General features: G+C 41.0%; 1 protein-coding gene across 5 annotated transcripts in view; it reads left to right on the forward strand.

The window, feature by feature from the left end:
• TPH2 (tryptophan hydroxylase 2) overlaps positions 1-16,157 on the forward strand; it is a 54,900-nt gene that overhangs the window by 4,071 nt on the left and 34,672 nt on the right. For 3 of the 5 annotated variants that reach the window (XM_064419521.1, XM_064419523.1, XM_064419522.1), the window contains exons 2-6: positions 3,395-3,547; positions 5,320-5,503; positions 5,612-5,712; positions 8,577-8,644; positions 14,664-14,860. In XM_064419521.1, coding sequence (XP_064275591.1) covers positions 5,335-5,503; positions 5,612-5,712; positions 8,577-8,644; positions 14,664-14,860 — 535 coding nt within the window. In that variant the 5' untranslated portion in view covers positions 3,395-3,547; positions 5,320-5,334. Of the gene's footprint in view, positions 1-287; positions 524-3,394; positions 3,548-5,319; positions 5,504-5,611; positions 5,713-8,576; positions 8,645-14,663; positions 14,861-16,157 lie in introns of those variants that run through there. The other 2 variants (XR_010362121.1, XM_064419520.1) reach the window with 1 other exon arrangement.

Consider the following 16,157-nt stretch of genomic DNA (forward strand, 5'->3'; position numbering starts at 1 on the left):
GGGCCGTGAGCCGGGCAGGGCCGGGCCGGGCCTTGGTGCCGCGGCGGGGGCAGAGGCCGGCCCGGCCGTGCCGCTCCGGAGCGCAGGGCCCGCGGCAGGCGCCGGTGTGAGGGGAGGGCGAAGGAGCCGCCCGGAGCAGCCCCAGGGCGGGTGGGGACAGCGGCTCCGCAGCGGGACCTGCCCGGGGCTGCTGCCGGCGTGAGGCGGCGGGACCGCTCCCCGCGCTGCGCTGTCCCGTCCCGCCCCGGCCGCTGAGGTGAGCGGGGACCGTGGGCGTCCGCCTGCCGGCGGCTCTCGTCACCCGGAGACGGGTGTCCTCTAATCGTGTTTCCATCAGCCCCGGCGGGGGCGTATAAAGGCAGCGGGCGCGGGCGAGGCGGGCAGAGCGCGGCGCTGCCCCCCGCCCGCCGCCGGCCCCATGCAGCCCGCCATGATGATGTTCTCCAGCAAGTACTGGGCGCGCCGGGGCTTCTCGCTGGACTCGGCCCTGCCGGAGGAGCGCCCCGCCGCCGGCAGCCTCACCGTAAGTGCCGGGGCCGGGGCGGGCAGGGCGGCCGCCGGGGGTCGGGATCCGCCGGGGCCCGCTGCCAGGAGCCCTGCGTCCCCCTTGCTCCTCGCTTCGCGGTCAGGCCAGCAGTGTCTCGGCAGCGGCAGGGGCCGGTGAAACTAACTTTGCTGTCGAATCGGTCCCCGTTCAGAACGCTGTCTTAAAAGTGTCATAAGTAACAGAAAAAGTTGCATGAGCGATACAAGCCTTACTGCAGAAATGAACCGTATTGCTACGGGAGTAATAGAAAAAAGCATCGGGTGCAGCTCAGATGGTTTTGAATGCTTGGATTTAAAGCCCTTGGTTAGTCCAGCGGGCTGTGCACAGCAGCAGAGACTGCCTTTTCAGGGCGCTCCTGAGGCTCAGGGCACGATACACGGAGCATTTTTGGCAAGACGCTAATGCCGTGCAGCCGCTCTGCCGCTGTGTTCCCGGGGCATCTGCCGCTGTGTTCCCGGCTTCTGCCGACGGGCAGGGCTGCAAGGACACGTGGGAACACCGTGCCAGGCGACTGTTGGGAAAGAGAAAGGCTGTCAGGAGATAGAAATGGTCCTCTGTAAGATGATGACATGGGTGCAACAGGTGCTTGGGTGGTTTCAAGTGTGGGACAAACTTCTGTATGCTAACAGGTGTGTGTGACTAAATAAGGCATCCTGCTCTGAATACATGGAATATTTAGGATTATGAAGACTGTGACTCCTATAAAATTTTGTAAGAGATGAAGATTTTTATCAGTTGGGTAAAACCAGCAGAGTACATGGGTTTGTACCAGTTTTGAATTGGCCTACTGGCTTTATAGTGAAATGTGGAGTATCCCTGTTTCTACATGTTCAGCTTCTATTGAAAGTATTGAATTAAATGAAATAAATTTGTTTTATTGTCTTTATATTTGAGTTACTTTCTTCACTGTGTTCTGCTGTAAATTATTTCTGTTTCTGAGGACTTCCACTTGCTCCAGATAATTAATTTTCATTAGGAAAGTCGGTCTGTTAGGCATTGTTTAATTATGAAGTGTACTAATGAACGTGGCTAATAAAATTCAAGTTCATCCTCTTCTACTGGGCTCATAACAAATATGTGTTCATTTTAGTTTTCAAATGCTTGAGAGGGTCTTTTAGTCATCACTTTGGGTACTGCTCTCTTGAGAATATTAGGGAATGTGTGACAGGCTTAGAGAGTGCCGAGTGTTCTTGTTTTCCAGAGGAAGTGACAGTACTGGGATTCTTGAACGCTTGGTTGACTCCATGTTCATGTGTACAAAGCTTCTAGAAAGCAGCACACGTGGAAAAACCACAGATGCTGGAAAAGCAGCACCTTTGTCCCTTCATCTAGAGGTTGTGTGTTTGATGTATGTGAAAAGGACTTATCAAAATCCTAGATATTACTGAAGTTAAAACAAAAGTGACCTTCCCCAAAACTATCCCTGGGCAAGCTTCCTACCATATCAGGTAGGAGCAGACTCATATAAGCTCAATTGCTAAAAAATTAACATGTGTGATACCGTTCATATATGGTTCTGCAAACAAATTGGCTTTCCAGATTGTTTCCTTGTTTTCTACTAAATGATGAGAAAAGACCACAGGGACTTCTTAGCATGTCCCCTACCTGGTTTAAATGTGGCTGATTTCACCTGTGCCATTTAAAGAGTGTTAAAAGAACTGTTTAAAAAGCTGAATTGTCAGGTTACTTTCTGTAAGCTGCTTTAGAATTTACTGAAGTACAATTTAATCCATTTGAAACATTGAAATAGTATATGTTTTCAATGTATATCTGCATATTTTTACGGATTATAAGAAAGCAGTTTGCATCTCACTGGAGACTTAATTTCTCCAGGAGTAACAGCCTAAGTATCGAAAAATGCAGGCTGCTTTTTGAAAATCATGGTCAATGTTATAAAAATAGTCTATAAAGGCTGTAATGTTGGAATTTCAACAAGATTTAAGCTGATAAAATAACACCTTTTTCGAAAATGACTGAAATTTCATTTAAAACTGTTTTGGACTCACAGATTCTGAGAAGAATGTAAGAAGGGCCAAGGATGGTGCAATTTTTTGTATTTTTTGAGTTCCTCAGCTAACTCATCTTCTGCGGAGTGTAAAGTTTTTCAAAATGAGAACAATCAGCCATTGGAAAAATCTCCTGAGAGAAGCAGTGGATCCCCCAGCACTGGACAATTACAAGATTTGGTGTGACAAGGGTCATCTTGTCTAGACCATGCTTTTGCCAAGAAAAGTTGGACCAGATAATCCTGGAGGTTACTTCCAACTTGGTAGTCTGTGTTGCAGTCTAAGCATTTCTGTTATCATTTGTATAATCAACAGAGGTTTTGTTTTCTCAGGAAGAATTGCATTACATGATAACATTAACTGTACTGTGACAGAGAACATAAAGTTTTGGCTTTAAATGTAACAATGGTCAATAGAAAAATACAGACCAGTGCACGTCTTCATAAATTGACTGGTACAGGTTAGGATAGCATCCCTGTGATTTTGCAGCAATATTCAGGTTTCAGTAACTGATTTGCAGGTTTTACCAGTAATTTAGACTGTCTCCATTTGCTTCACATTTACTTCTAATGATAGCATTGCCCAAATAATGCCATCATATATGTATCCCATTTATGCTTTTCCTTAGGCTTTTAAAATTTTTTTGTATGGCCTCTTACACAATCTTCTCTAGCAGCTCCCTTTAACGTGTGATTCTGATTTCAGGTAAACACACGACCTTTTCTTTTAAATTAAGCCAGGATGAGTTCTTTTCAGCTATTTTCTAACAAAAATTTCTCTTGCGGGAAATTTCTCTTGCCCCTTTTCATCTGAGATGATCGTGTTTTTTATCTGTTTGTAGCTAAACAGATCGAGTTCTGGGAAAAATGAGGAGAAGAAAGGGAATAAGGGAAATGGGAAAAATGAATCTGCATCTGAAGGTGGAAAGACAGCTGTGGTGTTTTCGTTGAAGAATGAAGTTGGTGGATTAGTGAAAGCTCTCAGACTCTTCCAGGTAACGCTTACAGATCATTTATGCTGGCTGGACTGAGGACAACTTCTGAGGTCAGGCTCTTTGTTGATATCAGTCTAATGGACCGTGGCAGGAGGAATAGAGTGCAGCTACACTCGCTCTGCAGAACTGAGTAAAAGTATCTTAAAATTTTATGGACCATTGAACAAAGCATTTTGGGCTTGTGAAGGGTTTTCTGAAATAAAATTTGACAGTGATGCTGATGTTCACATGGTTCACTTTGGGTTTCTGATGTGATTCTCAACACGAAATTAGATTTGAAGTTGTCTGTGCAAGCCACAATGAAAGGAGACATTTTCAGAGAGCAGTTTGGAATCTAACACAATCAGTTGATGTTGGTGGTAGCCTTGATGGTCTTGAAATTAGAGACAGCTTTAAGTGTTTGCAGGGTCAGGGTTTTACGTGTCTAACTGGGATGTAAATTGTGAGGTATTGGTTCCACATAGATCTCTGTGCAATCAGTGCTTGTCAGTGAGACTCCTGGTCAGAATGCTTGGAGGCGTGTCTGAGGGTCATTAAAGCAGCACGATAAAAGTCTTAAGTTGTTCAGTCTGTGCAGCAAAGAGAAGGTTAGGAGGTGGTTTGGAGCCTACCTCTCTGGCCAAACCATCAGAGGCATGTAAGTGGGATCACTGGGTGTTACCAGCCCTCATTCATAGTAGCTGGCTCTGGGAACAGATTCCCAAGGCTGGTGTAGATTAGACACACAGATTCTCCAGCCAAGAAAAAGAGGTGAGTTAGACCCACAGGAGGGAGCCTGCCAGGAAGCAGAGTGTTTGACAAAAAGAGGGGAAACCTAAGTGAGTGAACAGAAGTTGCAGTAGGAGTTGTGTTTTCAATGCAGCTGTTCTCTAAGGGTTAAGTGTCCAAGTGCAGCTCTGGCTAAAATGCTGGTATGGGTTCATACCTAAAATTCTGGATTTAAACATAAGCTGCCCCTTCTTGGGAACAGGCATAGAACTCACTCACTTTGGTACCTTAAAATGTATCTGGAATATGTAGCAGGGATATCAGGTCAGCCACAACACATTATGATTATCTGTCTCTGTATGATACCCTTGGCAGACCAGTAGTTGTGGTGGGAGAGGGACCCAAGAGAAAGTTCTAGCATGAGAAAGTTTTCATGGTAGAAGTATTTACACTGTGATGTTTGTTGCATGATTTGTGTTTGATGGGGACATTGAAATAGAGAATAAACTGAGTTAGATTTTAATTATATTGCTATTAACACTTCATGTTATTGATAATTGCACTGTAGATAGGTAAGGATTGATACGTGTTTATTCTCATAAAAATATTTTCTTCCTCACGTAGTAAGGTACATCAAATAATATATTTAATAAATCTGTTTAAAGAAGCACACTGTATTGTATTTAAATTAACATTATTATGATGTAAATTTCCAACTAAAATTGCATTAGAATTTAATATTTATAGCAAAGATAAATATAAAATTGCATTAAATTAAAAAAAAGTGTTATACTGTCCTCTGTAAGAGATTCTTTTTGTAGATAAAATGAAATCGTTACTTGGCTTTCTTCATTAAAAATAATAATTTTGGTTTTACTTTCCATGTAAGATTTTTTTTTTGTCATCAGTATTTAGTATTGTCACTAACTAATCCTGTAAATAGAAAAATAGAGTACTTTCAATAAAAAGACCTTTTAATAACCGGAAAAACTTTCCTGAGGAACGTGCCACCAAGTATTGCTCTTCTATGTCTATATTTCATCTGGTATTTTGTCATTTTACAGGAAAAACACGTGAGTATGGTTCATATTGAATCACGAAAATCAAAGAGAAGGAATTCAGAGGTGGAAATTTTTGTGGACTGTGACTGCAGTAAGAAAGAATTTAATGAATTGATCCAGTTGCTCAAGTTTCAAACTAATATAGTATCTCTCAATCCACCGGAAAACATCTGGACTGATGAAGAAGGCAAGGCTGTTTTTGTATCCCTTGGTTTAGACACTGACAGATGTTTTACACAGGTATCTCCATGATCTTACACTCCAGTGCATTAAATTTGCATTCTGTCTCCTACAGATCTCGATTGTGTCCCTTGGTTCCCCAGGAAGATCTCTGAGTTAGACAAATGCTCTCAGAGAGTTTTGATGTATGGATCTGAGCTGGATGCTGATCACCCCGTAAGTGTAACACAAAATTCTCCTGTAGATGATTTGTTGGGTTATTTGCTAGTCCAATAAAAAGCCTATTGATGGATAATTGTTTTCAGAAGATGAGGACTGGTTTCTCTTTGGTAGTTTCAGTGAATTTATTTTCCTTTTCGGAAAAATACAGATCTGTAGAAAGATACACAAAATTCAGGTCCTCCACTAAACTTAGTAATTTTTTAGCAAGTATATCCCCTTTTGTACTGCTTGCACTTCAAAATAAAATGTAATTGGTTGATGGAAAGGTTTCAGACTTTAGATCAATATGACTTTCAGTTCTGCCAGAAGTAGCTCTTGGGTAAGAATTGCTATTGTCAATAGGTGTCAGAGAAGAAATAATTATAAAAGCATTATTTGGCACTCAGGAGATAATTACACGATAAAACAGAGAAACATGTTCCTGTTTTTGATGAATACAACAAATGGGTCTCTCCTTGTTTCTCAAAGTCTCCTCATTTTGGTGGCAGGAGACAAGCCTGCATGCACAAGTGGTATCTGTAGTAGCGTCAAGTGCTCAATGCAAAAGACAGAAAAAAAGGGGTTTGTTATTGTTTTATTTCTTTTTGCTAATGGCTATAAATGCTTAACCTCCAACTCTTTAATGGCAGATGATTGCAGACATTTGTGTTAAAATGATTTCCCTTTCTATAAATCCAAGTTTCTACCTGTGAATGACTTGACTCAAAGATACTGGTGGTAGATAGTTACATTAATTCCTAAAATAGGCTGGATTAAACTGGTACTGTCAGAAATTTCCAGCTGAAAGGAAGCAGGCAGTGAACTAAATATCTGACCATAAGGCTGTATTGTAATAGAATCAGATTCAATTCTAGCTGTAGATGGTAGTTTCCATTGGTTTTTGTTGCACATGTTTTGTGCTGTGGTGGGAGCTCAGGCACAGATTCTCACCCTTGTGCACACAAGCCAGATGGACACCATCACAAAGATCCGTGGCAGCCCCACTGTCTCTGGTGTCACCTGCCCACATACCAGCCACCATCATCATCATCATTACCTTGCTTGGTTCTCAGCCTCCTCTGTCATGTGGGAGCCCTTCTCATACTGAGGGCCCCTAGTCAGGGAGCACAATCCTGAATCCTAGTTTCTGCCATGTACTTTTTGATGACAAACTAGGATTTAATTCACATTTTCTCTGAAAGGAAAAGCCTGTTGATTATCTTCAACCATTTACCGTAATTTGGTTCAAACAGAGGTTGTAGAGACAGCTCATTCCAGCTTTGAATTTATGGCTCTGACAGGCCATTAGATGCTGTTTTATGTTCTGAGCAGGTACCTTTATTAAATACTTGAGCGCTCTGCTGATAATTTGCCTTCAGTTTTACAGAAAACAAAAAAAGACATTTGCATTATATGAATATATATTTTACACTTGGGAGGACTCTTACAAACACAATTTACACACCATTTGTTAGCCTATGCAGCCTGCTAGATGTTAGAAATGGGGTAAGCACCCTTAAATCTGTGACTGGCCTTTGAAAGGCCAGTTCAGTTGCCGGCCCTGTTCCTTAGCAGTGGCGTGTATGTGCCAGAGGACCAAAGAGAATTATCCTATTACAGAACCTGTAAGGATAGCACCACTTCAACAGCTTAGCCTTAACCCACTCTATAATGGTTAATGATTTCAGTCTCAGTTTCATTACAATGACAGGTTTTTAAGTCCCCTGTGCTGTCTTCCATCACTTTCCAAAGTGAATGGTGTTCAGCTGAGTAACTCAACATTTGCCTCAATAGGTATTAAGGAGACAAGGAGGCTCCCCCAGATTACAGCAACTTTTTGCAAGTCAAAGAAGCTTCTCTGTGTAGGAGTGGAGATTTGAAGGCTTTCTGTAGTCCTGTGAAATCCTCCCATACTCTGCCCCAGCAGCACAGCTTTGGTTATGGGACAGTAAAATGTCTCCTGAGTTTTATGGAAGCTCATACAAGTATTTCAAATCAAGCAATGTTATCTTTTAATTTGTTTCAGTGTTTTGCATGTCTATGTGAGCACTAAGGAAAAAAGACATTTTCATTTTCAGGGGGAATCTTAAATGCACTTTCTGGGCTACTAACTGGGTAACATAGATAACTCTTTAACCCTTGTTTATCTTCAAGAGGTTGGCAGTTCTACTTTGAAAAGAGTTTACTCTTCTGGTAGTCCAAATCTGAAGTATCTTTATATTTTGTAGATATAGAAGAGATCTGTTCTAATTTTGAATACCTCAAAGAGCTGTAACTGGCCAGCATGTATGTGTTGTACAACAATTTGCTCTTAATGTGGAAAAGGTGTGAGCCTACTGTAGCCCATGTGGTAGAGCCCTTCCTTTGTAACTCAAACATCAGCTGGGGCTGGATGGTTCAGTTCCTAATGTGTTGGTTAAGATGGCAACTGCTGAAAAAACTATCTTCAAAATGAATTGCATAGATTTTATCTTTAGATGTTTGATTCTAGTGAAGAAAGATGTATAAAGAACAGGTAGATTATTGTGCTATGCGCCTGTGTGTAGATCTCGGTTCAGATCAAGGAAAACATGAGTGAGATGAAATGACAAGAAAAAAGTTTCACTTTTCAGCGTCTTGGTTGAATGGCTGTACTCATGCAAAAAGCTCTCTTGAAAGAACTCCTGTGGAAGTCTGGTGAATAAAAAAAAGAAAAAAAAAAAGAAAAAAAAGAAAGAAAAGCAAAGAAAATCCTTATTCTCTATTGCAGTCCAGTAGAGAGTGTAAATCAAAATACAATGCAACTAAGTATTAAAGAAACACTTCAATGATTTATTTTATAATTCTTACAGCTAATTTTATGTCCTTATTGTAAATTACTCTCTTCTTCCTTGCTTAAGGGATTTAAAGACAATGTCTATCGACAGAGAAGAAAGTACTTTGTGGATGTTGCCATGAGCTATAAATAGTAAGTACTGGCATAATTCTTCACTGTGCTGCTGACTAGTTAGAATTCATGCTCTACTTAACTCTGTAGGATGAAGTTTAACAGTAGACAAAGTCATCCTTTAAACTTTGACTAGTTTAGTGCAGGCTATGAATTACAAACCTGATGCTTGGAATCCCGTTACAATTTTGATACACCTACATGCCTGTATGTGAAACATTTGAAAAGCAAACACTCTCTCTTTTAGCATTTTATTCACAGCTGCTTAAACTTTGGAAAATATTTTACAGATATTTGCATGCTTTACTGACAAACTGATGCACTGCTGAATCACACATATCTAGCATCCCTACACAGTTGGAAGAGCTCACTAAAATCCAAACTATTTTATTTTGATGCATGTAGTATACTGGGCTGAGGCCAATCACATGGGGTTCAACAAAGCAGGTGCCAGGTCCTGCACTTTGGTCTCAACAACCTGCAGTGCTTCAGGCTGGGAGAAAATTGGCTGGAAAGCTGCTCAGTGGAAAAGGATCTGGAAGTACTGATCAGCAGCATCTGACCATGAGCCAGCAGTGTACCCAGGGGCCAAGAAGGCCAATGGCATCCTGGCCTTTATCAGAAATGGTGTGTTCAGCAGGAGCAGGGCAGTGATTCTCCCCATGTACTCAGCACTGGTGCGACCACACCTCGAGTCCTGTGTCCAGTTTTGGGCCCCTCACTGTAAAAAGGACATTGAGGTGCAGGAGCGTGTCCAGAGAATGGCAATAAAGATGGTGAAGGGGCTAGAACTCAGGTCTGATGAGGAGTGGCTGAGAGAGCTGTGGTTGTTTAGCCTGGAGAAAAGGAGGCTCAAGGAAGACCTTATTACTCTCTACAGCTGCCTGCAAGGAGGTTGTGTGAGGTGGGGGTTGGCCTCTTCTCTCACATAACAAGTGACAGGATGAGAAGAAATGGCATCAAGCTGCGCAAGGGTTTAGACTGGATATTAGGAAACTTTTTTATTGAAAGGCTGGTCGGGCAGTAGGCAGCCCAGGGAAGTGGTGGGATCACCAGCCTGGATGTGTTCAAGAGGTCTTTGGATGTGGCACTTTGGGACAAGGTTTAGTGGTGAACTTAGCAGTGTTGGGTTAACAGTTGAACTTGGTAATCTTAGAGGTCTTTTCCAACCTTAACAATTGTATCATTCTATGATTCTACTGGATGCTGGAAAATGCCATTTATCGGTTTTGCCAATACAGCTCTAAATTTCTTAGAATTTAGTCAGTGCATTTCTATGTAGTTAGAGAAGCTGGTGGTTGCGCACAAATACGCTGAAAGTGTTTTCTCATTCTGTTTTTTTTCCCCCATTTCAAGTCAGTATTTTCAATTTGCTACAGTCTCTGGAAGTTAGGAAACTTGCTGTTCTACCTACAAACACCTACTGTGTTGCAATTTTCTTGTCACAGAAGCACTCAACTAGTTCTAATCCTACTGTAGCTTTTATTTGCAACAGGTTTAAACCCTCATTCTCAAGGGAAAGAACATATTAATTTCATGTTCTTTTCCATTTTCTTCTCTACACTTCTTCAGGTTTTTCATTTTTTCTCCTTTGAGATTTCTACCTACGTGGTTTAAGAATATCAAATGTGTAAATTTTTTTTCCGCTTACAGGAGGCACATCCTGCCAGGAATCAAGTCAAAACTGAATTTCAGAATGTTTTTCAGTATACGGCTATTGCACAGCCTGCAGGAGGCTGGGGGGACAGATGGATTAAGTCTGTTTTGACCATATAATTCTGATTATATTTTTCCTCTACTGTTGTCCCAAGGCAGTCATTAAGCTATTACCAGTCTTACACACATGTAGGCACTAGTGTTTTTTGCCCTTTCTTTCTGCCCACAGTGGTATTTGTTTAGCTGGATGCTCACGACATCCATCCCGCACACTGAGCTGCTGCCTGCTGGGGCAGGTGTCTATTAGTAGAGAAGTTCTCTAGGCTGCCCAGGTAAGCCTTGAGTTTAGCCAGCTTTCAAATGTAAATTGAGATAGCTTTTTTGTTAGAATGTTTGTTTAAAGCTGATTGATTTATTATCTTTCTTTTAGTCTAATGCTTGCAGTGAAGTCAGTGCTTCTTGTCATTTACTGCAGTGTGAAATGTCAAGTGGATACCTGTGGATGAGGGCAGGCTGTGTGTGCTCTTAGGCTCTTTCAGTAAATGGGATAGTTCTCCATTTATCCATGATGGTGGCAGTAGTGCTGTGCATTTCACAGCTGCTAACTTGCTGGTAAGATCTTCCTTCCTTCTCCCTCTCAGCTGCCTAAGTGCTGGAAAGGCGATGCAGCTGGCTTACTAAACAGTAGTTGGTCTTTTGCTTCAAAGTGTGGCCTTTTTCTCCACCCTGAAACCAGAAGAGAAACACCTTTTTGCAAAATAACAGAAAGTAATCCTGCCTATTTCCAGGAAATAAATCAAGGAAAGGGAAACCTTTTCCTTCTTTAGATTTTGAAGGCTTAAGAACATTTTTGCAGGCACATTACAAAAATTACACAATCCAAACCAAAGGTTATTTGAGGACCAGAACTTGTACTTCAGCAAAGCTTCTCAAATGTACTCCTTCATTCCACTCTTCTTTTCAAGCCTTTAAAAGATTGCAAACTTGTCCTATTATTATAAGCAGAAAGAAAAGAAGAGGCTTCAAATACTCTTAGCCAGGCACCAGAAAAACTGGGAGACCAGTGCTCAGGGCAGTTATCTGACATGTGTCAAAATCCCACTCATACTTCAGGTCTTCTGCACTGGTTATCTTTACCCCCAGGGACGTGCTCTATCTACTGGTCTGTACAGCCAGTCTGTCTCTGGGTATCCATGGAGAGACAGCTCAGAGAGACAACCTCAGTATCCTGTGGCAGCACAGCCCAAGCCATGCTGAGGAAAGGCAAATCAGCTCAGGGAATGCTGTGCTGCTACAGCTGGGCTGTTTCTGCTACCCATGCTGAGGAGCTGAGTGTTACTACAGGTGTCTTGACACTACATCAAAGTCTCATCACACTCTCTTCTGTTGTCTAATGACTATTTACTTATTTCCACAAAAATAACAGCTCTTTTACAAGGGCTGCCCTCCTTGGGGTAAACATCTCTCAGTGTCTTCCAGGCAAGTGACTTTCCTAATCACTTACTGAGACTTGATATGTTTCTACTTTTCATTTTCCATTGTGAAAGAAACCAACAACCCACATTTGTTTCCTTAAAAAACCCCAGAGATCTCGCTGCAAGGAATTAGCTCCATAAAAAGTTGAGTTGAAAATCTCAGATCAGCATTTCCTTTATGAATTGCTACTGTTATATAGTGGTGGATGCTTTGCTTTGCTTGAGCATAAAGTGGTGTCTGTAATGAAGAGACATAGAGAATAACATTACCAAGTGAACTTGAAGGAGCAGGTATTTGCTGGAGCTGGCTGTTAAAGGAAAAGACATGTTAATAGAGCACAGCAGTGAAGATCAGCTGTGTGAAATAAATGGACCAAAAAAGCCATAAAAAAACATCTTCCTCCCTCCTTCACTTAGCTTCTATCCTAAAGAGAGTGAAAATGCATTAATCTTGCTAATTAGTCCTTTGAGACTGATTAGGGTTTGAAAAAGTGTTGCGAAAATTAAATCTGTAGGAAACATACGATGTTTAAGAGGGAATTAATAATATGAGTTGATAGCTCATGACCATGGCAAAATGGAAAGACCCTATTTTAATAAGGAGAAATAAAAATTCAGATTAGGTTAGCTTGTAGAGTCATCTTAACCACAAGGAAACTGGCTATGCAGATTGGCCATTTCCATGATCTAATGAAATGTTTGAGTGCAAGGTGGGTCTTGCATGTTGAAATAAGAAGGTAAGAAATACAAAGTTTGCAGAGGTGAGGAAAAAATGCATAGATCCTCCCACAAGTCTGGCTGCCTTGATTCTCTCTTTAAAGAAAGCAGTATCATGATCAGCTGGAAATAAGATCAGCTCTCCTAGGCATGAAACCTATTAAGGAATTAATGTTCAGTGAACCTTACTTCAGTACTAATGAATTAATTGGAACAATAACTAAGTTATAAACCTTTTAGTGAGCAGTGAGCAAGCTTTAGATCCTTGATTGTGTTTATGCCTTTCTAGTGACAGGCTAAATAGAAACATGAGCTTTTCCAATGGGAAGACATCTTCCTCGTTGATGTGCCAGTGCTGACCCATACTGGTAGTATCCATAGTAGAGGTCAGGCCTAAGGAGAAGGGATGAGGCTGGGTATTCCAGCAGAAGCAAATGCATGGAGTAGCAACCTGCTTGTGTCTGTCATGTACAGTACAATTCAGAATAGCTATGCTATATTTTTCATGAGCTGGCAGGCAGCTTAAGGCTAATGAATTGTTAAGGGGGTAGACAGATACTAGACCTGAAGGACTGTCTCCCACTGCAGGATGGGCACAGACCCAGTGCAGCTTCTGTGGATGAGAAATACTTCACTAAACGTGTTGCAATTCTTGTCATGTCTGCAAAAGTGGCTGACAGGGAACTAGTGCATGTATTGGGTATTCAGCAGTCCCTACCAAGTACGAGCACCTCATACAAAGTTGCCTTTGACTGACAGATAACTGCCATGGATCAAAATCCTTTGATATCATGAAAGGCAAGGGGATTAAATGGTAAGTTTTCAATAAAGATGAGGGGACAACCACAATGAATGTAGGGCAGATGATCCTCTCTTGTGCATGTAGGGACTGCATAGCAGCAATCAAATGTGACATGAGGGCTTATTCCTTGTTACCTCGCACAGTGGAGACAGGATTATGAATTGAGCAGCAGCCGCCAGCAAAAGGCCAGCACTGCGCTTCTCTTGCTTCAGTGGAGCTGCCCGTGCCTGACATGCCTGTTCAGCTGCTGTCTGTGGTACTGGGAAGCTGCAGCACTGGGCTGGAGTGCCCACGTTGCCAGCCCTGTGGCAGGAGAGCGAGAGATAAGGACTGATGGAGCGGAGGAGGATGCTGTGAATCCCTTTGCCAATCTGTACGTTGTTACAGTGTGGCAGCAGATGCCTGAGGAGAAGGCAGATTGCAGAGATTACACATTCTAGATTGTGAATATTAATTTCAGAGGAACATTTTAACATTTCAAGGGGCAATTAATGATATGAGATGATGGCCCATGGCCATGTCATGGGACATACCTTACAGCTAAATACAAGGCAGTGCAAGTTGGATCTCTTAGCAATGTTCACACTGTCAGTCAGTTTTGAATTAACTGCAGCTACTCAAGGCAAATCTTTGGATGTCAGAAACAGATTTGCAGGTATTCTGGAAGGCTCATTCTTTCCAATGTCTGTACATCTGTGCAAGCAGGATGGGGCAGAAGCACCAGGCAGAATTAAAACAAAAGGAGAGATGTATTTAAAGGCTTAGTTTCCTCTAGGCTGGGCTGCTGGTTCTGAGATGAGCTTCCTCCTAATATAGTCCTGCATGAATTCAGGGTTCCAAATATATCTGCATATGTAAGCAACTGTCTAAGCCATTAATACACATCTTTTCATTGGATCCATACATTTCTAAGCATATATGTAATTGCCTAATCTTGACCCAGCATTTAATGGTGTGTGAATATTATGTATTTTAAAGAATGGATAGAGAATGCTGTCTGCTGAAGGTTTTACTCAGTCTACATGTTAGACTGAATCAGGATCTTCAGCCACCAACTTACAAAGGTACCAGTGGCAGTAAGTGGAGAAATATCAGTCTGGTATAGAAACATGGTGTATAAGAAATCCATCTTTCTACTATGATATGTACAAACAATAAAAAGCAATGAGGTTGCTTATTAAGAAACACAATTCTTAAGGAAATGATAGAATAGGTACATCATAGCATCAAGAAATAATTCTAAGGAAAAAGTTTCAAGCTGTGAATTAAATATAGTTCAAATAGTTTTAATAGTCTCATTTGCCTTTATTTAACAATACTTGTTGTGGAAATGTCAGTATCTACAATCTGGTTGTATTTGAATGTATTTTATATATTTTTTTTCCAATAGTGGTCAACCCATTCCCAGAGTGGAGTACACAGCTGAAGAAGTTAAAACTTGGGGGGTGGTATTTAGGGAACTCAGTAAACTCTATCCCACCCATGCTTGTCGTGAATATTTAAAAAACTTTCCTCTGCTGAGCAAGTACTGTGGATATAGAGAAGATAATGTGCCTCAGTTGGAAGATGTTTCTACTTTTCTTAAAGGTAACATTCATATTTGGTTTATTAATAGATATGGTTTCATGAAAGCACTCTTTTTTGTTAGTATGGAGTACAAAGCACATTGAGTGAAAAGACTCAGAGCACTGTCAGTGGCCTTCAGTTTAGCTTGAAGTATCATTCTAGTTTTGGTGTTCTCTGTGGCAGAGAGTTTTTGGAGTCAAGAGAGTTTTATGTAGATATTTGCAAGTATGAAGTGGAGAGAAATGAATCAGCTGAACATGTAAAGCATGATGTTATCTTGTGCATGGAGAAAAGGAAAACTTGAGTAAACCACAGGTAGGGACTTCTGATAGCTGCACTGTGCGTCCCCCAAATGTCCAGGCAGGAAAAGGTGGCATCAAATGCCAAGATAACTGAATTTAAAGAGGAGGGCAGGTTAGCACACTGTTGTGTAGCCTGATGAATATGAAGTTTTCCTGAGTGCTCAAGACCTCATGAAGCTAGTCCTTTTGTTTGTATGTTGAAAAAGATGCGTTGGACACTGTAGGTGATGTGGTGCTTCTCTTTCATTTTTTAAGGCTCAGTGTATTACATATTTAAGTTCAAAAATAAATTCTTATTTTAAATTTGTAATAGAAATGTATCCCATATGGACAATGTGGTAGACATAGAGATGTTTTTAGCTCTAGAGGAAAAGCCACTGAAGAGTTAATTTAAGAGTTTAATTTCTCCTCAGATGTCCTTTCAGATTTTTTTCTTAAACTTTTTACTCAGGAACTAAAATATTATAAAGGAGGGTGTTTGGAAAAAAACCAACTTATGTGCTGGTAAGAGAAAAATTAGCAAAGCATTTTATCTAAATGTATATATATGGACAAGCTAAAGGAAATAAAGAATTTATAACAACATGCTTACTTTCCTCAGCCTGCGCTTCATCCATAGTTCTTGTTTGTGAAAACCTGCATCTGCTAATACCTGATTCATCATTCTTTGAGTTTGACTGTGTCCTTCTGGGTCTCTCATGTATTGTGTTACAGTCACTAAGGAATGATGCCAAATTGTACAGATTTTTAGTCCCTAGTTAGAAATTAAAAATCTCACACTTGTTTCAGAAATATGTTTTCAGACTACATAGAGCAGGTAGTAGTACCTGTTGCAGAAAAACTTGAAACATTGTCCTGTAAAAACTTTGAAAGAATAAAGAATTAATTTTTGAGAGAAACATACTTTTTGAAGTCACTGATTCTGAAACTGTTTCACTCTGGGACTAATCTGAAAAAGGAATACTTAAATATTTCAATGAGGACCTTAACTATAAAATTCAGTATTTTATTGACAC

This window comes from Passer domesticus, chromosome 5, assembly GCF_036417665.1.
Source record: "Passer domesticus isolate bPasDom1 chromosome 5, bPasDom1.hap1, whole genome shotgun sequence".
Taxonomy (NCBI): Eukaryota; Metazoa; Chordata; class Aves; order Passeriformes; family Passeridae; genus Passer; species Passer domesticus.